This window comes from Nanorana parkeri, unplaced genomic scaffold, assembly GCF_000935625.1.
Source record: "Nanorana parkeri isolate BGI_ZX_2015 unplaced genomic scaffold, ASM93562v1 scaffold679, whole genome shotgun sequence".
In the NCBI taxonomy this organism is placed as follows: Eukaryota; Metazoa; Chordata; class Amphibia; order Anura; family Dicroglossidae; genus Nanorana; species Nanorana parkeri.
The window spans coordinates 581,560-602,270 of NW_017306947.1; the positions used below are offsets into that span (position 1 = coordinate 581,560).

The window sequence follows — 20,711 nt, forward strand, 5'->3', positions numbered from 1 at the left end:
TGTTTTTTTTTTTTTTTTTTATAAATCTGTAGTTTTTCCTTAATATATTAAAAAATAAAAACCCCAGTGGTGATTAAATACCACCAAAATAAAGCTCTGTGTCCCCAAGAAAGGGTATAAAATTAATTTCAGTACAGCGCTGCATGACGGAATAAATGTCAGTCAAAGTACCGCAGCGCTGAATACTGAAAAATGGCCTGGATGGGAAGGGGGTTTAACACCCCGGATGTCAACTGGTTAAGTAATTTTCAGGCCTAAAATGTGGAATATAACATGGGTGCAAAAAATGAAAAAAAAGGCCTCAGTCATGAAGGGGTTAAGCAGCCAAGCCAGGCTGACATACTTCCCAAATTACACAATGTCATCAAGGCTCCAAGTACCTTAAGCTTTTGGCCCCATATTTCTAGGGGTCCTTCATCACCCAGACTGGGGCTACTTAGTTTCAAAAACCCCTTTTATCAGGAAGGAATTGCATATATTTAGGGGCCCTCTTTATGTAGTGTGTTCTATAAACTATGCTGACATGACCTCTTGGAAGTTGTAGTCCTTTAGGGGAATATTGGGACAGGCTAGTTTAAAAAAAAACTAGGGCTGGTAATGATTAAAATGTTCCTGTTTGATTAATCGAATTTTTTTTAATCGATTAATTTCGATTAATTATATTTCTGACTGGCGGTCAGGCCGCGGCTCTCGATGTCAGAAAAGAAAAAAAAAACGATTGCAGGGAAAGGTTTAATCTGCTCGATTGAGCAGATTAAACCTTTCCGGTAAAAAGAAAGAGCAGATTAAACCACTCTCCCGGGCGGCCTGGAGAGTTAGGCTGTGTACTCACTGTGTACTCCATCGGGTAACTAAGGAAAGGGGGTGGAGTCCAGTGACGTCACGGACATCGACGTCACCGGACTCCACCCCCCTTCCCTTCGTTAGCCGACAGAGCCACTTGTGGAAGGGGGGAGGAGCCCGGTGACGTTGCGGACATCGACGGAAGACCCGAAAGCCGGCGGAGAGGTGAGTGTGACTTTGATCGATCAAAATAATTTTGATCGATCAAAAAAATTAACGATTAATCGAAGGATTAATTGTTAATTTCCGCAGCCCTAAAAAAAACAAAAACATTTTATTAAACAAAACAAATACAGCCATTGATCAAGCAAGTCATACAACATTTTTAGTTAACCTGGATAGAGTGAGGACAAACTGATGGATACTTGTGGCTTCTTTATAGATAAGTAAAAGAGGGTAATACTAGAAGGTATCTATAAGTTGTCTTCTACAGTACCTGTTATCACTACATTTTAAATAGAAAGTAGTATAACAGTATATCCCCTGTACATTCAAAACCTTATCTATACAGGGTTTCAATCTGTAGAAAAATCTATTCACTGGAAAATACTGTTCCAGATGCATTTCAGCATCCAGCTTTTCTAGCTGAAGATCCCTCAGAGATCTAGTAAGCGTATCTATATTTGTGGGATGAGCAGTTGCCCAATCCCTCATAATAACCACCTGGCTGCCAACATACAGATGTGTAGCCACGGACATCTGTGTAGATGTTTAAGACTATCTGAATGAGACTTATCACAGAAGTTAACCCCTTTGTGACGGGAGACGTACACTGTACGTCCCACCACTAAGGGACCAAATGACTCGTCACGTACACTGTATGTGACGAGTTATTTGCTGCATTAGAGGGCTGGTAACCGCTGAGAATCAGCGGTTACCATTCATTAATGGATGCCTCAGTATAGAGGCATTCATTAATGAAAGGGTTAACCGTTTTCAGTCACCTGATACCTTAATATCGGGTGTCTGAGAGTCAAAGCAGAGCGGGCAAAAATGCCGGCAAAAGCCGCATTCTGACAGCTCGTATAGATCAAGAGATATCTCTCTCTCAGATCGTATACTGGCTTTTTTTTTTCTTTCACTTTCAGGAATAGATACATTATGTATCTATTCCTGAAAGAAGAATGTTTCAGTTTTCTAATCTTTGTTGGAATGTTCAGAAAACCTTTAGTGACAGCTGAATCCTGAACTGCTGCAGGATCAGTGTCACTAACTTATCGGCTGTTCTGAAGTTTGAAGCAGCCTAATAATAACCAAAAATGTATTAATTTATCAAGCAGTAATAGTGAGATTAATTCACAATGATTGCTTGATATAATTAAATAAAATAAAAGTTTTAAATCAAAATAGTGAAAAGTGTAAAAAAAAATAAAAATTGTGAAAAGTGTAAAGAAAAAAAAAAGTGTAAAAAAAAATTAAGGACAAATAAATTGAATGTATTTATTGCATTTTTTTTTAGCTGTGCTGGTTTTGTAAAAAATACTACAAATCAAAACTGGGGGAAAATTTTTTTTTAAACTTTTTTTTTCCTCCCTTTTTTTTTAATATTTTATTTGTCCTAAGTGAAGCGTTAGACACACATGTGATATAATTATATAGCCCTATCTGTCCTCTAAAAAGAAATATATAATATGTGTGGGTGCACTTTGTAAGAAAGTATATTACTGACGTGGAAGAATCACACAGCAAAAATGTCAAAAGTCCGTCAGTCATTTACGAACAAACTAAAAACAAGGTGTCATGAAGGGGTTAAACAATAACAGTAAGGGGTTTCATGGAAGTTGGATACCTTTGTTCATCTAGAATGTAAGAGATCACTTGGGTCCAGAAGTGAGAAATCTTTGGGCATGTCCACAAACAATGAAACAAAGGTGCTGCTGTTTTTCCACCGTACAAGGGTGTGGCAATGCCACAATGTAATTTGGCAACACAGTCCAGTCCAAGAACACTCAGAGGGGCTGAGAGGTGTGAATACTTTTGCAGGGAAGAAACTGGCTTTTCAGTTTCTTCCAGGTTTTCAGGACTATAGTGGGATGGAATCTCTAGTTCCGGGGCCAGGTGTTGCCAATCACCAGTATAGGTGGATCAGGTGGCAGAGAGCAGCTTAATTAGGAGTCTGGATCAGAGCTTAGGAGAGTTGTGTGTGTGCAGGAGGCACATGGACACAGGCAGACTCGGATGCGTGCTGGACGCACAAGTGGAACAGCCGAGGGAGGCTGGGAGAGGCCCGGAAGGTCTGTGACCCAAGGGACCTGTTGGACGTACTGCTGCGAAAGCAGTGTGAGTATCACACAGAGGTGTGCTGAGAGGCTTGGAGCTGAGGAAAGCTACTGAGCAAAACGGAGGACTGTATATGCTGAAGAAAAGCAGATTATTATGTGAATGTTGGCTCTTTTGTGAACAAAAGACTGTCATTTATGTTGCTGCTGGAAGCTGTCTTGTGTAACAGGGGAAGTGTACCCTGTTGGAAAGAGACATTGTGTTTCCCCTTAATAAAACTGCATTTTACTTGCATTTCCTGACTACAGTCGAGTGTCCTTCTTACACCACATTTATGGCAATGGTTACGATCACGAGAGAGCAGGGCATGCCAGTGGAAAGCCAAATAAGCCCTATGCATGATTTTTCTCTAGCCTCTAAAATATCTGGTCTCCCTCCTATGCTCTTTGACAATATTTTTCCAGATAACTCTATAAACCTCAAGCAGCTTCTGGACATTACTCTTAGATGGTATATCCCTTGCCCATGGCGACACATTAGACATCTCCAGACTGGGAAGTCGATGAGCACTTAAAGAGTATATGCTCGAGACAGATTGGCTAGGGTTAATTGAGAGATTATTTAGAGCCGTTTTCTGGAAAGCACGTTGGTGATTGCTTAAAATCGTTTTGCGATAACTGGAGATCTGAGAGAAAAACAGGAAATCACTCCATGAAATGTGAAAAGTAAAATAAATGTCAAAAAAAGAGGGGTTTGGGTAAATCTGGGGTGAAAAGATGAAAATGTGTTACACCTCTTGGGCTAATAAGGGTTTAAGCTGAGTTTTCCACCCCCTGAGGGAACAAGGGGTTACCCTCAATGGGCAGGAATCTAGATACCTATGGGCATTTCATGTGTTTCCTTGTTTTCTCTAAGCGATCAGTGTCTCTCTAAATATGATATTTGATTGCCACTGAGATAATCTGAAACAAACAAAAGAATGTAATCAGCAAATAGAGACATTTTAAGTGAAGTGTTATGTATTTTATTCCCTTAACGTTGTGATGAGTTTTTTGAGATACCTGGGAAGTGGTTCTATGGCTAAATTAAATGGCAGTGGGGATAACGGGCAACCTTGATGGGTTCAGTTTAGTAGAGGGCAAAGGTGAAATGAAGCCCGGAGTATATATGCGGGTGGTTGGTGCTCAGAGGTAAGAAACTATATGACCATAAACAGCCATGGGAGTTGGACATTATCAAATTCTTTTTCAGCATCTATGGATAGTATGGTCTAATTGGTATTAGGGTGGCTCTTTGCAAAATATAATATGGTCAGTACCTTGCGTATGTTTGAAACTGCCGACCTTACCTTGATAAAGCCGACTTGTGCTGGGGAGATAAGCGATGGCATAATGGCAGCCAATCTACCGGTTACAATTTTGGATAGGATTCTAACATCCATGTTTAGAGGTGCACTGAAATAGAAATTTAAAAACCGAAATGAAACCGAAATAAAAAAAAATTGTCAGACCGAAATAAAAAAATATTTTATTTACATTTTTTTCAAATTTTTCAAATTTTATTCATGAACAGGAGGTGATGTAGATCCCTTCCCATTCTTTCATTATTGAGGATATATGTCCTCAATTATCTACAAACACTCAGCGATCACTGAGTGTTTGTACCGCTCTCCTCTCTGACACGTTGTCACAGGAGGCTGGGCGGTGCAGGGAGGAGAGCTCAGCCTCCTGTGACAGCGCGGGCCGTGTCCGCCCCCACACCGCTCTGCCAGACTGTGATAGGCGGCTGAGCGGTGTGGTAGGAGAGACACCAGCTGCTCACAGTGCTCTCCTCCCGCAGCGCTCGGCCGGCTGTCACTTTCTCTCCTCCCCGCTGGAACACAGAGCAGCGCCCAGCGGGGAGGAAAGAAACCTAGGATGCGCCGATGTATTGGCAGGAAAATGGCACTTCATCAGTTTAGTGCTAACAGTGATTGGCCTAGAATTATTGCTCTCACTCAGACACTCGCGGCAATATGTAACATGTGTTGTGCAATTTTTGTTTTTGCATGCAGGCGCATCCGACACGTGTTTGCGTTGTATGTGCGTGCACGTGAGGGACGGGGGACTTTAAAAATATTATTTTTTTGAATTTTTCATTTCTTTTTTTTATCTGTTACTTACAATTAATTTTTTATTTTTTTACACAGCTTTATTGCTATTGCATAAGGGGCTAACAAGCCCCCATGTAATAGCAAACATAATGTGACAGGTCCTCTTTATGGAAAGTCCATGGTCCCATCGCACTCCTGACTGCGAAAATCCCTTGAAGAAATGGGTGCTGCGGTAGTCAACGGGTGGCAGCCGTAACAATCATGAACAGAAGCCGACAACAATCATAAGCAGAAGCAAATTGGAGTGCCGGTGTCTCTGCTTTTGTTCAGGTCCTCTTTTTATGGAGACATCAGGGGGCTTTCAGACCCCCTAATGTCACCTAGGGACCCCAAAGAAGCTGATGAAGCACAGATCTGCTTCACCAGCTTCTTCTTCTGGCACATCACTTCCGCGTTCAGCCGCTGATCTCTTTTCCGATCTATCAGGGGAAACCCTCTACGCTGGTCCCGGGCTCCACTTTCCCTCGCGTGGCAGTGGGGGGAGGGGGATACGGCGCCTCACCGTACAAGCAATCCAGCGCCTGTATAGACGCTGGATCGCTTGTATTTAAACAGCAATCGCCGGCTGTTTAAAACGGTATCAAGAACACGGCTGAAGCAGCAGCTCTGTTCTTGGTATGACCCACTTTCAGCGGAGGATGTACATTTACGTGAACCCGCTGGAAGTGGTTAAGAGAACCTGTACTTTAGCAGAAAGCATAATGTTGTGAGGTAGGACAGTAGAGGGAGCAGATACTTCTGATTCTTACATCTATAAACATTTCAGTATTTTGGAAGTGCTATTTTTAAAGTGCCTCTCTAGTCAAAACCTGTCAAGTTTTGGCTAGAGTGGGGATGGGTTAGACCCGTGGTCATTCTCTTTTTTTTCTTTGTGATAATGGTAACGAGTTAAAAAAAAGAAAAGTGAGGGGAAATCCAAAATTTTAGAGTTGTCCCCGGAACAAGAGGTACGGTGAAATCTTGCAATTGGGACACATGTTCCAGGGACAGTCGCCTGAAGGTAGCATCTTTGGGACAGGAAGTGAAAAGAAATTTCCCCAGTTGTATGTAAACCTCAAAAAAAACTGGCAAGGGTTTTAACCCTTACATACTCTATTTGAAACTTAAGAATATTTTGCCTATAAATACACTTTAGGGCCTCTTGTCTAATGCTGTCTGCTTATTACCATGACAGAATAAGCAAACGAGTCTAAAAATAAAATTGTTTATCGGCGACACCAAAGCTTTCAGTTTCTAGCCTCCAGGTAATGATATTGGGAGGAATGTTCTACTTGGCATGTGAGGTTAAATTGGTATTGTGCTTGCTTCATTTACCTGCCTCCAATTTAGCCCGTCAAGCTGCTAGTCTATGACCACAATATTTCCTGTATTGCCTTGGTACTTCATGGGTTACTGTGTGTCTTTTTGTTTTGTGGGAGGCAGCTGACAAATTCCAGTCATAACAGAGTTGATGGCCTCATCCTTTTGCTGTGTCACCCTGGAATTTTGGATTGCAGACTAGAATCTTCAAGAATAAATTGCACGGAGAGCAAAAATTCCTCACTGTAAAAACTGTAATGCTGCGGGCACACACCAGCTGCAATATGCATGCCCACCAGGCATTTTTTGTATACTTTTTATAAATGGCCTGCGAGGCCCAGTCTCTGTATTTTTTTTTCTTTGTTTAGGAGCCAGTCAACTAAGGAATGTTCACCTCCATTGACAAAGAATATTCTTGGTAGCTAAGGAACAGCTATCATTTATTAACCCTTGCAATGAGGCTTCCCCCGCACTGCAAGGATTAAGTGCTAGTTGTTGTCTAGGCAAAAAAATAACAGTTAAAGTGCCCAACCTTACGACCATCGCAAGACTTTTGTCTTGCGATGGTCGTAAGCTTATTAAAAGCTCGTACGATCTGCCCATCCTGGACAGGCAGATCGTTCTTGCGATCATCGGAAGCCCGCCCCGCTTTGTTGCAAACGTCGGTGTGAGAGCAATCATTTTAGGGCCATCAATCACTGATAACACTAAACTGATGAGCGGTAGAAGCTTTTAAAGCGTCGCCTATGGCCAATTTTGGGTATTGTAGTTTTGTGAGGTTTCACGCGCGCGCGCAATTTTAAGGCTTGACATGTTTGGTGTCTTTTTACCCGACGTGAGCTAAAGCAGAGACACCGGCATTCCAAATTTGTAAAATACGTCTATTGACGTGCATCATGGTAAAAAACAACAAACGTTTCGGGGTCACAAAGGATCCCCTTCATCAGGTAGAACACAGTGATGCAATTTGGAGTGCCGGTGTCTCTGCTTTAGCTCACGATTTGTTACGGCTGCCACCCGTTGACTACCGCAGCACCCAATTGTTGAAGGGATTCACGTGGTCAGGAGTGCGATGGGACCAGGGACTATCTTTTTACCCGACGTGACCCCTTTTATATTTTACCAAAAATTTGGGTAATAAATGTTTTATCATTTAATATAGGGGAAACCATTTTTTTTTCTTTCTAAATTCGGTAATTTTCCCTTAACCCCTTCATGACTGAGGCCTTTTTTTGCACCCATGTTCCACATTTTAGGCCTGAAAATGACTTAAAACCCCCAAACATTATATATTTTCTGAATGCCAAGACCCTATAGAATAAAATGGTGGTAGTTGCAATTTTTATGTTTCGCAACTCCTTATTAAACCCCAACATTTAGTGAAAAATTTAATTAAATGCCCCAAAACACAACAAAATACCAATTTTTTAAATGAAATATAAAAGATGAGGTTACAACGAGTAAAATGATACCTAACACAGGTTACAAATTGCGTGCGTCCGTGAAACGGCTTAAAAACGCTTTAAAAGCCCCCACAGGTCATCAATTTAGAGATACCTGGCCAAAATACTGGCCCTAGAATTATTGCTCTCACTCCGGCGTGCGCGGCGATATCACGGTGGCCCCTTCTACGGGACACAGAAGTGATCTGGCGACCGGTAAGTCGCCAGAATCGCTTCTGTTGTAAAGCCGACAGTCGGCTTTACAAGTTTAAACAGTCTGTTTAAACAGCCCCAAAGCTGGCGACGTACACTGTACGTCGTCAGTCACGAGGGGGTTAATATAGTAAAAAATAAAACCCCCAGTGGTGATTAAATACCACCAAAAGAAAGCTCTATCTGTCCCCAAAAAAGGGTATAAAATTCATTTCAGTGCAGCGTTGCATGACGGAATAAATGTCAGTCAAAGTACCGCAGCGCTGAATACTGAAAAATGGCCTGGATAGGAAGGGGGTTTAACACCGCGGACGTGGAAGTGGTTAAAGCATTCATTTATTTTTATTAATATATATTTGAGATGCACCGATACCATTTTTTCAAGTAGAAGTACTGATACTTGCCCAAGTACTCGCAGACGCAAGTACTGATTAATTTTTGTTTGTCATGTGACAGTTTTTCTAAAACAATACAGAGTAATGATTTCAGGACAGTGCTGGAGCGCCAGAGCTATTTCCCAGCTGTAACCCTGGTAGTTCTTGTGAAAATGCCAAGTATCAGCATTAGTATCTGAACATCCCTATTAATTACCCCATTCATACACATGAGGATGCTGAGGAACATTTCAATGCTGCAGGCAAGGAGACAGGCTGGAGGAAGCGCTGTGACAGCTGGCCGGCTTCTAGCTTCGGGTGAGTATATCTTTGATATTTTAGCACCTAGACACAAACGAGCACTTAACCCTTGCGGTGCGGTGGTAGCCCCACTGCAAGGGTTAATAAAACATTTATTTAAGATTGAGAATGATCTTAGCATCCAGATTGTAAGCCCTTAGGGGCAGGGCCCTCCTTACCATCTTGTCTTGATTTGTATTGTGATTGTAATGTCTTTCCTATACTGTAAAGCGCTGCGCAAACTGTTGGCGCTATATAAATCCTGTATAATAATAATACTATTTGTGCAGTACTTTAGTGTGGAATGTCTTAATGACATGCCATTCACTTTGAAGCTTCTTGTTGCATGGTATCTGAAGTGATGGAGGTTGATGCTGCCTCACTTAAAGGGACTGTGTGCCATTTATCAACATTACACGTCTAGTATATTGTAGGGCAGAAGAGCTGTTGCACAACAATTGTATGAAAGGCTGGCCATAGATTTACACCAAATAATTGGTTTAAAAATAATGTAAAAATCATTTTACAACTTAAATAATGTTTTTGTCCATTTAAGGGCACAGGATTGTAGAATAGTCTGACACGTGGGTTATACTACTGGCTACAGGAGGTATGAACACTGGAAAAACAAAACTGTTAAACAAGCCCTCATTTAAACCTGCCTCCAATAGTCATGCCATAGGGGTTTGCTAGTGTCCTAGGAAGTTGGACACCTTTTCCTCAGCTGTGCTGTGGAAAACCCTAATTTTTTTTAAAAATGTTCTTCAATCAAGATGCATTATTTCTCAGGGGATACTTTTTCTTCTGTAACTTCAATCAAGACTTCAGTTATGCTGCTTCAACTTGTCTCTTAGCAGCTATCTGGCTCTACATGTCCTCAGCAGTTGCTTTGTGGCCAGACCCCGCTAGCAGACGATTGCAGGGATAACCTGGAATGTGACCCTTGGGCTTCGGGCTCTGCCAGTGGGTGCTATTCAGGTACTTTGCTTGTTAGCCACAGAGCCCTCTCCATGTTTAGAGCCATGGCACTGCTTTGTCATGTGACCCAGCGTCTGATAACATGCTATTTTCAGACATTCAGCTCTGCCAGTGGTGCTATCCAGACTTTTTTTTTGTTCCGTCAGTGAGCCACCAAGTGTTGTCCACTGGTCCAGAGCTGTGGAATGACTATTGGTGTGGCCCAATCACTAAACCTCACTTGATTAGAAAACCTTTTTATTATGGCTTGGAATCCATACTACATCGCGCTTGTCTGTATTCCATAGTCCAAATTCAAGATACAACCACTGTGACATAACCTCTGATCCCTCATTTCATTAGAGCAACCTTGTGTTGTTAAATGTGGGTTTTCATTAGCACAGATCTCTATATTGGTTGCTTTAGGTCCAGAGCATTGGCGCTACTACTGCGATGGCCCAGTCCCTGAAACTCTACTTTGTGAAAGGCCCTTTGAGGCTGTTATGTTTTGGGATATTCCTCAGCTTTTCTTTGGAATTGCTACTCCACTCCACTGTTCTATATTTTGTGGATTGCTTGAAGTCCAGTCATGGCACTTCCATTGATGTGACTCAACATCTGAAGTCTCACTTCATGAAAAAGCCTTTTGGCCTAATTGATATTTTACTTACCTTTGTGCAGGAATACCTAATGCACCACACAGATCCATATTCTTTGGGGTCCTTGAAGTCCAGAACCATGGCATTGCTGCTGGTTTGCCCACTTTCTGAATGCTCACTTGATGACACAGCCTTGCAGGCTGTTATACATAGGTTTTTAGCTTGTGGGTTTCTATAATATTTGCATGTAACCCTTCATCTCTGCATTTCAGCATTATTCAGTCTTTGTATATGGTTTTAGTCTGCTGCAGGGTGTCTTTTTCCCCCCCCTAGTTTAGCACTGGCACAATCCCTATTGTGACCTAGCCTCTTTAGACTCCCCTAATGTTTAAAGCCATATTGACTTTTCACTACAGTATTCAGACTCAGATTTTATTATCTTTTGTGGGCACGCACTTTATTTTATGTGTTTTTTATTACATCTACCCCTTTCTAGTTTCTGAGCGTGGTGCGTTCTGTCGTATGCCTGCGACTCCAAAATCTCACATTGTGAGATAATTATAGCAGACTAATACACGATGAATATACCTCCTAGTTCAATAGGTCATTAGTTTTGAGTTGCGCATAAATATTGGTTCTAGAATTATTGCTCTCATTCTGGTGTTTGTGGTGATACCCAACATGTGTAGCGTAGTCATCGTTTTTGTACGCAGGCCCACCGACGCCTGTTTACGTTATGACGCGGGGGCAGGGGGCTTTTAAAAAAATGTTTACATTATTTTTAAATTTTTTAAATTTTTTTTAAATTTATTTCATTTGATATTTTTTAAAACTGTTTTTATTTTGTACTTAAATTGCTATAACATAGGGGGGCTTACAAGTAGAGCTGCAGCTAACGATTATTTTCAAAATCGATTATGTCGATTAGTTGTTGCAGCCCTACTTACAAGCCCCCCATGTGACTGCATATTGTCAGTGACAATCCTACACCTGCCTTGGTGTTACTTTTCCAGATGTCGCTTACTCACTCTCTATTGAAGACCTTTGTGCAGGAGGTGGCTCAGGTCCTTCCTGTATGCACCCCTGATGGACCTCAGCTTAGTTCTGTCGTTTCTGCAGAAGCTGCTCTCTGACCCATCATTTGCAAGGTTGCCTTCCACATTGCCATCACTTCTGATGGGCATGTTTGAGTTGGCGGTCTTGACTTGTAAAGAGCCAACAGGAGATTCGTCTATCCACAGCATGGATGAAGGATTTTTTTGTGTATCCGTCAGTGTGTACCCAGCTTAACCCTTTTTTCTGTGCCTGTGAAGATTATAAACCTTCCTCATACTTTTGTAACTTCTCTACTGTGATCTGTCTCTTCTGATTCTCTCCTTGACAGCTCCCCTCCCCTAATTCCTCTCTCTTTTACCTGTTTCTCCCTTACACAGGATGTGCATTTCGTCTCTGTATTGAGTAAGCATCCAGTATACAGTATCATTGTCTATAAATAGTCATGAAGTTGAAGAGGATGTGATTGTGGTCAGAGAGGGAACAACGCTTTTTCTCTGAGTGGTCACTTGAGCGTAGGCCCAGCCACTTCCTGTCACACTGTGGACAGGATACAGAGTTACTCTTTGAATTAAAAAGCATGCATAGATCTGATCTATCATCAGATATATAGATATATATATATATATGTATATGTATATGTATATGTATATGTATGTTTTATTTTAAGTGAATGCCTGCTAAGTAATGGGAAAGTATAACACACTTTGATATTTTACTACTTAGTTTTCCTGACAATGCATTAATTTTTGTTTTCGTCCAACTTGCTATTATCAGTGTGTCAATTTGTGCCTTAACCCAGAAATAAACTTTTAATGTTAGTCTCCTTTTATGACAACATCATATGTCAAGTGACAAGCTTTTTCTTCTCAAATCCAGTATAACAGGTTGTTCATAACTGAAAAATAATGGTACATTTGTTAGCTGGGCATGGGTATCTGATTACTGTTAAATAATTTTTAACAGAAATGTCAGCCTTTGATCTGCCAGATAAACTAAATTAAAGCCATGAGAGAATTATGTAGACTGCCATTGCTGACTTCTGACAATGTTTCTTTAAGGTCTATGGGCACAGCATGGTGGGAGATGGTTGTACTGCGTTGCATCCCGTTGCACTGACAAAAAGTACTGAATGCGGTTGTGTGACACAAAACAAGGCAAATCTTTCATTTGGTCTGGTATGAACCCTGCTTTAGTGCTGTCCCAACCACAGGCTCAAAATAATATAGATTAGGGATTCTCGGACATTCCCCCCCCCGAGATCATAAAGACCACACATCGGTGGCCCTGCTGACAATGCCCATTGACATTTAAATTAGGCTGTCACATCTCACTGATGAAGCGGTCTTGATCTGGGGGGGGATCCACCGCACATATAAGTCACGAGTTGCAGGACCCAGGGTTGGATGTCGCTCATGTCCTCTTTGTGAGTATGTACGTGTGCGCTTTCTTGATGGTTGTGTAAAATGAGAATTGGTGTGTGACCATCGATATATATTTGTGTTAATTTAATAACAAGTAATACTATTTTCCTAAAGAAGCACAAGCGTAGGGCTGAAACAACTAATCGGAAAAGTCAATAATTGATAATGAAAATCGTTGTCAACGATTTTCATTATCAATTAGTCACTCAATTGTTTGGCCTGCTTGCACCTTCAGTCCGTCCCCCTTCCCGCCTCACTTTCATGCTGACTAATTTTCTGGGCACTGCCTGAGGACCTAAGGGCACCTCCTCTTTTCCTCCCCTGGATGATCTCTTCCTCCCCAGGATGAGTAAGGCCATTCTGGCGTCGCCCGCCTTCCCCCCCTGGATGTATAGGGCCGCTCCGGCGGGGCACTGTACCTGTTCTGGACTCGCAGCATCCCCATGTCTCAGCCTCCTGCTCTCCTCCACCCCAGGCTGCTCTTAGTGGACTGTGGACGGGCTGAATAGAGCTGTATAACAAGTGTAAGTAGTGTGTACTATATGTTATATGTGTGCTGTGTGTACTATGTGTTGTGCGTGTGTGCTGTGTGTATTGTGTTGCATGTGTACTGTGTGCGTGCAGTGTGTGACGTGTGCGTGTAGTGTGTGACGTGTGGAGTCAGTGGCATAACAACTGAGTGGGGGGGTTATTAAAGTGCAGCTCCCTCGTCACAAAGATGTGGGAGGGCGCAGGTCGGGCAGCGAACACATTTAGGGCTGGTTTACACGATCTCCTGTGCGTTCCAGCATAATTAGTGTCCTGAACGAACTTGGTCGCATAGTGGAAGCCTCCCTGCGTTCTGGTGCGGGCGATCACATTTTGGGAGGGCATGCGTGTCCATGGTGCAATTGATTTGAATGGCACCAGTACGCCCCTTCCCGCTCCAGAGCGCAAGGAGGGCTTCCACTATGCGATCCAGTGCATTCCGTCCACTAAGACCTCATTCACACTGCCGCGCGTATAGTACCATATGCAACATATGCAAATAAATGGCTCCATACGCATAGCCGCGTATGGAGCCGTATATTTGCGTATATATGCGCAAAAACAGAATGGAACCGAGATGCGTATTTCACGCGCATATGCATGTTTGTGTGTGTATAAGCGTACAGTTCATTAAAATTTCCATTAGGAATGATGCATTCTGGGAGTGCAAATAGTATGCGCATAGACACAATATACAATTTTGCTTGCGATGTGTGTGAATGAGGCCTAACTGTGCCAGAATGCACTGGAGTTTGTGTGAATCGGCCCTAAAGCCTCTGAAGCCCGTGACACACTGCACACAGAGCCGCGCACAGCAAAGGAAAGCGGCAGAGCTTTGCTTGCAGTGTGTGTCTAGCAATATGCTCTCCCGCGCTCAGCTAGATGAGATGAAAAATGTCGTCATCTGTAGCCAATCGGCTCACACGAAAGAATCCGTCAGGACACGGATTCAAGCGTGCAGCCAATCGCGTTCCCCCAGAAAAAGTGTCTAGTAGAGTCCAGACGAGAAGTCCTTTCTGAATAAGTTCTATCTGTGACATATGTCAGGAATGAGAGCTATGCAGAAATAATTAAGATATGTCCAATAAATATTTAATAATTAACTCATAATGGTTAATTCAATAAGTAATATTTATGACCTAAAGTTAAATAATAAATGTTTTAATACATTTTTTTTAAATCTGATTGATCAAAAAAATAATCAGCTAACCAATTATGAAAATAATCGTTCGTTTCAGCCCTACAAAAGTGTGGAACGCGTTGGTCTAGACCTCCAATAACTAAATCTGATAATGATTCTGGCAATTATTTCAACATTATGTGACTAACTTTTTATATAAATGTAGTAGGTCCAGTAGGCATCTTTAACCACTAATATATTGATGGACAATATACTTGTTTGGTATCACTGCCAATGTCTTATGATTTTATGGATTTTAATTGTTTCACTAAAATTGGATTTTTATATATTTCTGCATATGATATATTGTGTTTAATGACATCAGAAAAAAACCCATTATTTATAACAATTGTGGCTAAACTTTGGTGATGTAGGGGTGTGATGTCGCAAGTTATTGGAAATCCTACTTCACTTTCATGTATATTCTACTTTTCCTAAACACCGCTAAACTGACTGCAGATAAAGGTATCTAAACGCAAAATATGAATAGATCTAGGGATGCACCGATACCGGTATTTTGGTACCGAGTACCGATAATTTTTTTTCGGTACTCGCTGATACCAATTACCAAGTAACGGAAGTCCCATTCAGGAAGCCAGGTGGTGTGTAATGACTCGCCACCCGGCTTCCCGATTAACAAGAAAGTCCCCTCTTACCTTTAGTATGTGCAGCCTGTCACCCCCGGGGGCCTCTCCAGCGAGAACGCGGCCTTCGTCCGGTACCCAGCCGGAGCCGTCTGGCCGGCCAATCAGGAAGCCGGGCGCAGTGTAATGACACAACACCCTGCTTTCTGATTTGGCCGGGAAGCTGGCTTCATGCTCCCTTGTCATCTCATGGAACTTGCTTCCTGATTGGCCGGCCAGACGGCTCCAGCTGGGTACCGGAGGAAGGCCGCATTCTCGCTGGAGAGGCCCCGGGGGTGACAGGCTGCACATACTAAGGTAAGGTAACCGTACCTCACGTGGCAACGAGAGAGCATGGAACCACTTCCCGCCCAATCGGGAAACCGGGCAGCGTGTAATGACGCGCTGCCCTGCTTCCTGATACCGGAAGTACTCGTGCTAGGCATCGGAGCATTTGGGCGAGTACTCGCCCAAATACTCGGAATCGGCAGCGATATGGATACTAGTATCGGTGCATCCCTAAATAGATCCATTGGAAATCATTAGGTGCATATACTGTATATGTGTTTAGAAAACTATTTTAAATATATATATAAACACACATAATCGCATATAATCACCTAGTGTGACTGTAGCCTAAAGCTGGCCATACACCTATAGATTATCTGCAGATTTCTACGGTCAGATGGAAAAAGTGCAACAGATTCCTCCATCTACGCTAAACTATGTGGATGGAGGAATCTCCCACTGGGCCAAGCTTCAGTATCTTGCTAGTCGGCCCAGCTGGCTGTCAAAATACCTGAACAATCTGATTGGATGCAGGCATTGTGCCGGTATTTTAAGAGCCAGCGGGTCCGACTAGCAAGCTGGGTCCAGTGGGAGATTTCTCCATCCACACAGTTTAGCGTAGATGGAGCAATCTGTTGCACTTTTTCCATCTGACTATAGGCTGATAGAAAAAATCTATTGGTGTATGACAAGCTTTAGGGACACGGTAAAGTAATTCTGAAACACTGAGTTTTTTTCCTGCTGCGTTCAGAAGACTGGACACACTACCAAACAAAGCTGCAACTTAAACTGTTACAACCCCTCCTACTCCCATCATGCTCCTGTTTTTTGCTAGCTATCTAGGAGAATGGAGAGAAGGAAACCTATTTCTTTACGTTTTTTTTCCTGCCTTTTTCTTCAAGCAAGTTTCTCCAGTGGATGCAGAGCTAGAAGGGTTCACTTGATCTAGTCACAGAGGCTGTATGTGTACTCCACTGAGAGGAGTATTCAGCGCTGCGGTACTTTGACTGACATTTATTCCGTCATGCAACGCTGTACTGAAATGAATTTTATACCATTTTTTTGGGGACGGGTAGAGCTTTCCTTTGGTGGTATTTAATCACCACTGCGGGTTTTATTTTTTACTATAATAAAGAAAAATTACTGAAAATTTTGAAAAAAAAGTTTTTTGTTTTACATTGTTGTGAAACCATTATTACCCAATTTTTTTGTAAAATATATAAAAGACGGGATCACGTCAGGGAAATTGGCACCAAACATATCGCAGGTATGCGCACCTGACGCATGTTTGCATTTGTATGGGTGGGGACTTTAAAAAAATGTTTTTTTTTTTAAATTCTTTTTTATGTGTAACTTTAAATATTTTTTTTGGAAACTTTCATTTTTTCCCCCCGCTTAACTTTATTGTCAGCACACAGGGGGCTAAGATTCCCCCTATGTGATAGCAAAAGAAGTGACAGGTCCTCTTTATGGAGACATCCGGGGTCTCAAAGACCCCTAATGTCGCCTATGCGTCTGAAGCTGGAGAGTGACACGAGAATGCGGAAGTGATGTAAAATACATAACTTCCGCATTCTGACACCGGAGAGGGGACCGGAGGGAGGTCGTGTACCACCGGCGGATCGCTTGTATGTGAACGGGCATCGCTGCCTGTTTTTAAATTGTGTCTTTCCCGCTCTCCACACGGCGCACACGAGTAGGCGGGGCTAACAGGCCGTATATACACGGCCTGTTACATCCAGGAAGCTGGAGTTAGTTAAAGGAGCAGTGATTTGTAACACTGGTAAAGTGAAACAAAAGAAATGAAAAATTCCTTTCAATATCGTGCCTAGGGGATCCCCTTAAACTGCCTGTAAAGTGGCGCATCTGTACGATCTATAGAACCCGCTGCAGCAAAAATGACAAAGAAAAAAATGACATTTAAATTGCCGGTAATTGATTTTCCCTTAATTTTGTAAACAACTGCCTGGGGAGGCAGCCAGCATGAAGAGGTCACATTTTAGAACACAGCACTAGGTTCGAGATTGTTTGGATAAATTGTGGTGTCTCTTTTGCAGACGTTGGATGAGTATATACGGTGGTAACAGTTGGAAGTAACAGGTGCTTTAAAATTAGTATTGGTGTTGGTGGTGCCTTCACACCGTAACCCTTTAGTGTAAAGCTGGCCATACACTTTATCGTTGAAACGGTTGCACGCCTTCCATACACTTTGTGACTATCGTACGATCGCGGTATTTCCCATGATAATCGTACAGTGTATGAGCACCCTAATTCTTCATGAGTGCAGAATCGGACCCTGCTCTAAAAATTCAAATTATTTATACCTGTCACACAGGTGTGGAAAACATGGGCCTTTAGTGTTGGTGCCTCCACACTGTAACCCCCTCACAGTTACTCTTGATAAGCGCAGGAATGGGCCCTGCTGTAAAAAAAAAATCAAATTATATGCACCTGTCACACACCTGTCTCCTTTTTGGCCTTTCAGACATGATGCGGGGCTGCTTATAACATTTTATTAGAAAATGTGGGATGGGAAATTGGTGCAATACTTAATCGAATGTGGTGCTTGGTGCACTATAAATTAATGTACAATGGCTTATTATGAAAAAAAATGCAAAAGGAAATAAAAGAAAAAAAGGGAGCACCTGCGCCACAGAAGGGGGAACACCAATGATGTAGCAAAATAACCTGCTGCTGAACAAAAATGAGAACACTGGTGACGCAAAAGGAGGAACACCTGCAACACGGAAGGGGGAATAGGAATGAGGCAGCAAAAAAACCTGCTGCTGGAAAAAAAAGTTAAAATAATTAAAAAAATGGGAACACTGGTGACGCTAATGGAGGAACACCAGTGAGGCCACTGACGCAAATAAACAAAAAAAAACAGTGACTATAGAGCACAGAAAATAATACTATATACAGTACAGAGTACACTGCACTATATTTAACTCCAGCAACACACTACATAAGGCTGCAGTGTAAGCAGCTTTATATAGCGTGGGGCTGGGACTTGGCTGTAAGCCATAATTGAGCAAAGTCATCATTACTTTGCCCAATCATGGCTCTCACAGTGCACTGTGCTGTGATTGGGCAAAGTCTTGCACCTAACCTGTGGTCAGGTGCATTGCTTTAGCCAATCAGGGCTCTGACAATGCACTGTGCATTGTGGGGGGCTTGGCGGGCGAACGCCACACAATGCACTGTGCAGTGCATTGTGGGGCGCTCTGTGGGTGTACGGCCCACCGAATGCCTTCATAGTTCGAATCGAACATTGAGCCCATCTCTATTCCCCATCTGGTCCACCTAATTTGAAAGTGGACAGCAGTGGGTGTATTCCATTGCTGCTATAGTGGCTATTATATTCACCACCGCCAACAAGGCGACTGATGGTGAAACTGTGAGCAGCAGGTTCATCATGAAGTCCAAATAACTTGCAATTTACAGCAGGTTCATCATGAAGTCCAAATAACTTGCAATAACTTGCCATCCACTGTCAATTACCTCCAGTTTCGTTATCCACGAACTTGCAGTAATTCTTTTTGAATTTGTTGCAGCCATAGTGAACCATTTTGAAAGTGGTGCCAATAGGAACTACCTGAATCTGTTGCATTTTGCACTTCTTAACCCTTTCGTGACTGACGACGTACAGTGTACGTCGCCAGCATCGACGTCCTCAGTCATGAAGGGGTTAAGAAACCTCTTGCAAGGTTTTCATGAAGTGGGTACAGGACTTTTGAGTGGGAGGAAAGAAGTGGCAGAAAAAAATTGTTTCAAATGCTTTGAGTCACCTCCCAATGTGTTTTTTTTTATTTCAGACATTATCCCAAACAGTCTTTTACCACGGTGACTGACACTCCAGAAAATCTTCGCTTAAAGCAGCAAAGTGAGCTCCAAAGCCAGGTAACATGACCTTTATTTTATAGTGTATATGCTATATCATTTTGTTAAATTTGTCTGAAAGTTTTGTGCTCTGTTAAAAGCCCCTCCCTTTGGTGTTTAACTTTCAAAGTATTTTATTAAATTTCCAAAGTAGAATTAAACAATAAAATAGCACATGATGCACAATCAGTATAGCATACAATTGCATTTCAGATTCTTCCACATTAGCATAGTCAAGTAGTAGGGGGGGATCACTAGATGCCATACACACAATATATAATAGTTCTGTAAAACAGATCATATCGATCACCCTATTCTTGCCAATTTATCCCCATCAGCAAAAACAAAACTGAAAACAGTCTGAGAGGAATATCTGGCATAGGGATCCGCCTATGTCTGCAGCAAACATTTGTTATGATCTCCTCCTTATCTATATAAATAGAAGACTTTCTGTCCAACATCAATGCACTAAACCGCTCACGTGTGCGAGCATAATGAAAAAAAAGACAGACAAAAAAAGGAAAATGAGATAGATGCTAAAGGATGCAGAACAGCTTAAGAGTAGCTCCATCCCGACCAAATAGCCCAACATCTACTTAAACATTAAACATAGTCCCCAGAGAAAAATTCCATAAAAATTGTTCAATGAAAATTACCCGGTTTCCAGCACCCCTGTATATAACAACCAGGGGGTCCAGGTCAATTCAAAGCTTTTTTTAGTATCTTGGAGGATGCTGTGAAGTTTCTCATGGACCATAATCCACAACATTTTTTGTTTAACCAAGTGGAATGGAATTGTTGGCGTTTTCCAAGCCCTAGCTATGGTTATTTTGGCTGCCAACCAAAAGAAAGTAATTAATTTATCCAAAGCTTTAGACAGTCCTGGAATCGGGCAATTCAGCAACACATATTGGGGATCTCGTGGGACTCTCACCCCAGTAACCCCAAATATTAGAGCATAAAGCCGGTTCCAAAAAGGTCTCAATTTGGGGCATTCCCACCATATGTGGTATATCGTGCCCGAGTGAGCACATCCCCTAAAACAATGAGAAACCTCTGGGTATATTCTCGCTAGTCTGGCGGGAACCATATACCACCTAGATAAAACCTTATAATTAGCTTCTATTAGTGAAATATTGAGTAAACTAGATGACACACTGGAACAACATTGATGGCAGACATCCAGAGGAATAACTTTTTCCAGGTCTTGTTCCCAAGCTAACATATAGGGTAATTTACTTTCAGATTCTACCAGGAGGGAATAGAACAGCGAAACTCCCCCCCTCTGGCCCCCGGCTCCAAGACACCAATGTTCGTAGGTTGTTCTAAAGGGAGAC

General features: G+C 42.2%; 1 protein-coding gene across 1 annotated transcript in view; it reads left to right on the plus strand.

Annotated features, from left to right (window-relative positions):
- The window catches only part of LASP1 (LIM and SH3 protein 1), a 93,013-nt gene that overhangs the window by 26,251 nt on the left and 46,051 nt on the right, over window positions 1-20,711 (plus strand). Inside the window, exon 3 of the mRNA XM_018563593.1 lies at window positions 19,311-19,395. Within this exon, the coding sequence (XP_018419095.1) occupies window positions 19,311-19,395 (85 nt within the window). The remainder of the gene's footprint in view (window positions 1-19,310; window positions 19,396-20,711) is intronic.